Source organism: Drosophila hydei, unplaced genomic scaffold (genome assembly GCF_003285905.1).
Source record: "Drosophila hydei strain 15085-1641.00,03,60 unplaced genomic scaffold, DhydRS2 tig00008121-arrow-pilon, whole genome shotgun sequence".
NCBI lineage: Eukaryota > Metazoa > Arthropoda > Insecta > Diptera > Drosophilidae > Drosophila > Drosophila hydei.
The window spans coordinates 2,244,965-2,252,378 of NW_022045832.1; the positions used below are offsets into that span (position 1 = coordinate 2,244,965).

Here is a 7,414-nt window from a genome sequence, read left to right on the forward strand (position 1 = left end):
TTGATGCTGCTGTGCAGTTTTATTTCTATGCGAAAGTAAAAAGCGAATTCTAAAATAATATATCAAAAGATTATTTATCTTTCGACAAACTCGGAATTTAGATCTGGATATTTTATTTTAGTGAACTTGAAACAAGGTTGCTAATTTAATCTCAGATAAACATTTATCTGTCGTACGCTTATTCAATATGACCGACGAGACAAGTATTGTTTAAATTTGTGTAAAACAAATAAGACGAAATTATTTTGCTTAAAATCTGAAGTATACGGTTTCTATTAATATTTATTTTTTCAAAGATCTATTACATTTGGTTCACGGTTAATTTTGGTACAGCTCAAGAGTATATGATATGTGTCTGGCCTTGTAGTAGGTCAACTTATTTCTGCAATTTACTATACACCGAAAGACTTGGTGGGCATATTGCGTTTAAGTAGGCTCCAGTTAATGCTGGTGGGCGATGCTGTGCTGCGCTGCTTCTTTGTTTTATGTGCCTTTGTAGCCAGTTTTGAGCGCATCGAACGTAAGTTTTGGTACTGGCTAGCACTGCGGACTACCTTGTTTAATTGCTTGCTCAATTTCGCTGACTTTGTCGGTTTAGACTTGTACTTGCTCTTGAGAACCATCTTGCCGTGGCCTGTACGACTCTTTGTACTCGCGGCGGTCTTGGCTTTTGACTTTGTTAGGGTCTTGCCCGATTTCGATGATTTGATCGATTTTTTGGACTTCTGCGATTTGACTGGCTTCAGAGATTTTCTGGATTTCTGTGCAACAAGATGAGCCCCACCTTCGGAACGTGCCGATTTCTCATCTTTCGAGGGGGGCTTCTTCACCGTGTATTTGGGCGTTGGTGGCACTTGGGTGGAAAAGACGCGTGCAGCCTGCACAATCGAATCAAAATTCCCAAAGACTTGCATTATGTTCCGGTTCACATACTGCAGGTACTTGAGGGACGATTGGCACAAGCTGCACTTCGGATTCTTATCGCAATTGTTGCGTATCAGGCTTTCCAAGTAAAGAAAGTTTTTGGCCATATTTTCACAATGCGGACACTTATTCATGACGTTGCGGTCGTAGTTGTTTTCCTTCAGATTCGTAACGTGATCTTTATAGGCTGGTTTGTTTTCTAAATTGATTTTCGAGTTCTGTGGCACTATGTACGAATTTTCGGGTCTCTTTTTACCCAAGCCGAACATTTTTCTTAGTACAGAAATTTGGTTACCCTTAACAGATATAAAATAAAAATGTGTTTATGAACTGATTTGATCGGGAAGTACCTTTTCACAGCCTACCTGAGCCATTTTCGATCCAACTCCTTCAATGTCAGCTGTCTAAGTGTCTAAATTTAATTTTTTTAAATACAAATTACATCGAATGCTGACAACGACTTCATCGCCGGCTTCATTGATGATTTTTTCTATTCCATTTCTTCAGAAAACAGAAAAAGATTCGGCACCTGCAGAAGAATCGCACGTGAATAATTTGTTTATAAGAATCTGGCACTGCAACTATTATCTTGACACATAGATATTTGAATCAATGATTCCGTTAGCTCATTAAGCCCCACAAACAGTAACTTTTTGTACGACTAAAGCGAGTGGATATTCGTTTTCTCAGAAATGTGATAATTCTGCTTATTTAAGTACCCAACCATGAAACATTATCATTATATAAAGTGCACGATAATTCTGATGAATATAACACCTGTTTTGATACAAATTTCAATAATTTGCATTGTTTTGGTTGGGTAGGGTCTCTTGGAGATAAATGTAATAATAAGTAACTATTACCTTTTAAACTAATTATTAAATAAAGTAGTGTTACAACGTTAAAGGTATCAACCTCTCAAATACCTTTTAAAGCAGAGTTTTTATAATTTATATTTAATATTTAATTTAATTTAATATAAGATATGGATATGGCTATTGAAGCATCTATTCTTTGTGCTCAGAAAGATGTTTTATATGTTTAGCATAATTTTTGTATTATAGACATTATAGCAAAGAAGGTTCTTTGCTCTCGAACTGTTTAATAAGAATATTATACATGTATTCCTCATTTATTCCTAATTTTGTCAGAGCAAAAAGAAGCTTCGATTTTTAAGAAAACATGGCACTTGGCCAGAATAATAAAAAAAATATTGAAGACATAGTGATGAGAGGTTAGCAGATGTTATATTTCGTACAAATATATGCTTTCTTTTAGTTTTTCTGCCCTTCTAATTTTTTTGGTAACAAGTTTCTTTGATGCAAATGAGTCTTAATACAGTCAGCAAAAAGGAAATGTCCTCATTTAATTTCAAAGGCATACTGCAAAAATATATAAATAAATTTGCTGCCCTGAGTTAAGGTCGGCAGGGCCAGAGGATTTGGCTCTGGGTCTGGCTTGTTTAATTTCAATTTCCTTGGGCACAATTAGCGGTAATCAGCTTGCAGTTTCAGGGTCTGCGTTTGATGTAGTCGACATTTTCATTCTGATTTTCATTCTCGGAACAATTTTGTACCTGCAAATGTCTGTATTTATTATATATATATATATATATATATATATATATATATCAAATTTGGGTCAGTTGGTTGCGACGTGTGCAGTAATTTATTTAATTTTAAGATAAAATCAGGCGCATTTAGTAAATTTGGTTATTTTCTTTGGTCCACAAAAGCATACGCTGTCCTTGAGATGGCCAAAATGTTGACCTTGCGCAATGATTGCCAAAATTATGTTAATGGGAGGCACAATTATTTGCGACTGTGTCGCAAAGCGGCAATTAAAAGCGTTTTATTAAAACGCTTGTATTATATAGCAATTGGCTTTGTTGCTTTGCCTTTGGCTCAGTAAGTCGGCCCCAATGCAATAGAAATATTCACGTCAACGACCCCATCAGCGTCTATGTTATTCCCAGGGCAAGCTGAACTTAAGCGAGAAAATCATGACGCATCATTGGTGATGCATGTATAGTCATATTGAGTGTTTATCTCAGTAGGGTTTTGTAAGTCATTTCAGACTTATTTCTTTAAATAAAGAAATAAAATATATCTGGCAAACTATTTTCTAATTGGTAAAATGGAGAAGCTCGACTAAAATATAATGAAGTTTCAATTGAGTCATGTCGCTTAAAATTCGCAGCAACTTTCTTGCGCGCTATAAATCGTAATTTAATAAACAAGATTTATCATCATTTATCGAATTTTGTGAACAAACTTTTGGCAAAAAAATGATATGCTTTCAACTTTTGGATGGAATGTTTAACAACTGGCTTAAAATGGAATTTAATGTATAGTTATTTAAAATAAAATAAAATTTATGGCCAACTCTTTGTTGACACATCGAACTCAAAAGTTATTTCAAGTTAGTGGCCAAAAAGAAAAAAATTGATTGGCATTTGTTTGTTTTCACATTTTCTGTAACCTTGATGCACTGGTTAGTGCTTCCCTTTTGAGTTCTATATGCACAACAGCAATAAAACAAGGACTTATAGCACGCTTGCATCCATAGGCGCCACCCAACCACAATTCAAGGCGTGACACATACACACACACGCACACGTGTTCGATTTGAAAATATCTTAGAAAAGTCAAGGAGAAGTGCAAAGTGACGATAAACAGAGCAGTTCTCCGGATCCACACATAAAAGCATGCTTCTATGGCCATAAACTTGATTGTCCATAAATGTATGGGGCGTATACGTAATGTCAGGCATTGCATTAAAGCAATGCAGTGAGCAGCTTGTCGTGTGTGTGTACGTGTGGGCGTCTGTTTGCCAGTGTCGTAAATTGCCAGCGTAATGAATTTATTAAAAGTTCGTTTTGTTAACATGAACAACGGCCCAGGCTGCCAGGCTGCCAGACAGAGGTTTATTCACTCAGCTGTTGTCTTGGGCTTGCAGCTAAGGCTTGGCTTGGCTTGGCTTACTTGCATGTTGGCCAAGTTTATCCAAATAGACTTCAATTATTTGTGCCTAGCATGCGACAACTAAAATGTGAGTGTTAATGGATTTGTGCCAAGTTCTCGTCGTTAGCCACGACGCTCACTGATTTATTCGTGGTCTAAATTAGGGCGTCTGCCACATTGTTGCTGCCTCGGCCAATGCGTTTGACTTTGGCAAATGCCACACGTTGGCACAGTTATGCCAAGCCGTTTTTTAACGACGCTTTGACCCACAAAGGTTGCCGCCCAACCAGACCCTCTTTGCCGTAACAACTTCCTGCGACGTCGACGTCAGCAGCGCCAGCAGCACCAATACCCAACAGCTGCACTAACCATACAAACACATCTGCGAGTGTGCGGACTCTCTGACTCAGTCAGATTTGCATGTTGTTGTTATTGTCGTTGGCGTTGACGCTGGCGTTGGCACTGGTTTTCGAAGTCGACGTCGACGTCGCAGTCCCATCCCATTCCGGTTTAGTGTATTTATTTTGTTTGCTCTTCGTGCCTTACGTGTTTATGGTCTGCAAACGGGCGCTGGTAGACGAAAGTGAAACTTGCTTCGCCGCTGGCTCCACTTCCATTTCACTATCGAGTGGGCGGCACGGAGTTTAACCTGTTCGGCATTTCAATATCAACAGCCGCATGCATAATTTCTTCGGCCGAGCCTATGTAAATTTGCTCGGAAGTGTTTTGCTGTGTGTGTTTTGTTCCAGTTTTCGACGCGTTGGCTCCGCTTTAGTTAGGCTCGGCTGAAAGCAGGTCAACTTCATTTTTCGCGCTGACCGGACCGAGTCGTAACAGCTACACAGCTGCTACAATGGCAACATCAGCTGCCAGTTGCCAGTTGCTAGTTGCCTGCCCCTTGATATGCGAGTGCCGCAAATACAAATTAGCACAGCACAAACAACGATGGCAACAACAAGCGACGAGCAACAACTCGGCCATAAGTTCTTTTGCAACGATGCCAAGCCCTTGGGCTAAGAATCTCACACACACACACACAGACATAAACACCTATTTGCATTGGCTTTTGACTGGTTTGGATTCGTGTTTTTTTTTTTGGTTTTTACTGCCTTTGATTTTTTATTGTTATTATTTTGTAGTTGACGTCGCTGCCAACGTCGCGTCGCGCCGCGTCGTAAGCGTCAGACCGCTATCGCCATTGCCTTCTGCTGCATAAAGTTCAAACAGAAAATGTTTTGTGGTCAGTTTCGATTTGAAGTTGGCAGGCTACGCGACGTCGTGATGCCTCACAGAACCTGAGCGCTGTGTGTGGTTGCAGCCATTCAGCCGTTGGCAAACAATTGCAACTTTAGTCCAATTCAGTTATTGGTAATCGCTTGTGGCTCAGCTGCGCTGCAGGTAACAACATTTCCAGTGGACAAGTCAGCATCAGTTCCACTAAGCCATGCTCTCGACTCAAACCAATTGACACGCATTTGCAGCTGCAACAACTAATTGCTTGAAACACTTGAGGCAACTCGGCCACGATTAGAGCTTGCTGTGACTACGTGAAACTTGTAAGTTGAAGCATTGAAATATTTTTCTCTTAAAGTAGTCATTGAAAAAAAGGGAAAAGAAAAGCCGTCTAACTCTGCTAAGAGCACGTGAGTGCAAAGCTATCAGCACGCACTCGAAATGTACTTTACATGTGGAGCGCAGCATAATGATAGATGGTCATAACATTGTGGCCCATATATGCGAACGTGGCTAAAGGTAATAAATCATCAAGTACATTTTGCATACTTAATTCGTTCATATATAATTGGATAGCAAGTGTTCAAATTATTTTGGGAAATTGATTAAAAAGAAAATTATAAAACCCTGCAGACAACAAGTGATGAATAGACCTTAGAATAACAAAGTTGATAAATGGAAATTAGAATTAGTGGCAAATTTCGAAAAGCATACTTGTTAGAGTTAATGGGACAGCTGAATACTTAAGTGACATTAATATAAATTTATTAGTTGACCTTTATTTTCATATTGATGCATTGTGCTCGGGCATTATTTAACTTTTTCAGATTCCTTTGTAAACTTGAAAGCGACAAGCAAACAGGCTTTAATATCAGGTGAGTTTATTTTTGGTGTCTTGGCTCAAGACTGATGCAGGCTATGGCTGCTATAATATAACTATAATTAATAATATAAGTATTATGAATGAGAGAACGCTGAAACATCGCAAGCTATTGAGAATCATCTATTTGCATTTGCCATGCAGCCTATGGCAGGAGTTAGTATTACTATTGATTTATCTATTTGGAGTAAGACTTGAAAGTATACAATTTTACTTTATGCTGATTTGCCAGACGGTCAGCGAGCAGAAAATATAAGCTATATATTATAGAGACATCCCTATAATATATACATTATTTTTAATGCCCGATTGTATTTATGTTAGAGATTTATTTGATTCATGTTAAATGACAGTAAAATATTAAAAGAAGTATGAAATATATCAGAGCCTTAAAAGGTCGAACCAATGACAACTTCATGTGGTAAGTTTGATTTGAAAACCAAAAGTGAGACTATTAGAGAGACGGTGAAAGACGGAGAAAGAGTTCAGTTAGCATATAAAAAGAGAAGATTAAGACTGACTGTGTTCCGAGCGCGATTAAATAATTTAAACTAGTCTGAAGTTACTACTGGGCTTGTACTAGAATCATCACCATGCACGACATATATTTCAAATTTCAAGTTTTTAGTTTCAAATGGACAAAGAACGATTATAACAATAAGAACATAGAATAACAAACTGTAATAAGCATTCCAAGATGATCTTAAAATGTGCTTTGGAGTGAAGGAGCTGTCCGTGATAAATTTTTATAACAGAAAGCAGACGGCTAAAGCGCTTTCAAATTCTAAATAGAACTTAGCGAATTAAAGAACTCTTATTCATGATTCGTAAATCAAGTTGACTTATGTGACTACCGCAAGTTCGATCGAGTAGAAGATACTAAAGCATATATATATATATATAAGAGTATATTAGCATAGTCCTGAGTTGAGTTTCTTAGTAATGAATCATACTTCACTCAATTATACTAATCTTGTAATTAGATTTGAGTGCGCTTGGTAAGGGTATTTTATATAAATTATGTTACGCAATGAATTCTTCCGTTTTTTTTATTAATATTAAAAATCGCTTTTTTACCTTTAACTAAAAGGCAGGATTTTGTTGAACGAAAGTATCTTGCGAGACAGCCTTAAACTTTCTCAACTTGCTTGATAAAGTATGAAATACCTACATAACTGGCCAGAGGCCGAAAGACTTCGGAAAGCGCTTTACGAATTTTATGCTAATAAAATTTATTGCGCACAAAACTTTTACTTACATATACTTATGCAGCATACTTATTGTGGATGCTGCAATTTTTTACTGCCTTTTTTCCCTGCTCTGTGTGCGAAGAGCTGTTCACAATGAAAAGCAAACGGTAAGCAATTTCATATTTTGCTCTCGCTGCTGCTGCCCCAATAAGTAGGCAATAGTA

General features: G+C 37.7%; 1 protein-coding gene across 1 annotated transcript; it reads right to left on the reverse strand.

The window, feature by feature from the left end:
* Positions 1–264: 264 nt before the first annotated feature.
* LOC111599545 lies at positions 265–1,383 on the reverse strand. Its single transcript, XM_023315204.2, has 2 exons — positions 1,290–1,383; positions 265–1,220 (listed from the first exon to the last, which is right to left on the reverse strand). Exons 1-2 carry the CDS (start codon positions 1,296–1,298, stop codon positions 393–395), a joined length of 837 nt encoding a protein of 278 aa, XP_023170972.2. The 5' UTR covers positions 1,299–1,383; the 3' UTR covers positions 265–392.
* Between the last annotated feature and the right edge of the window lie 6,031 nt (positions 1,384–7,414).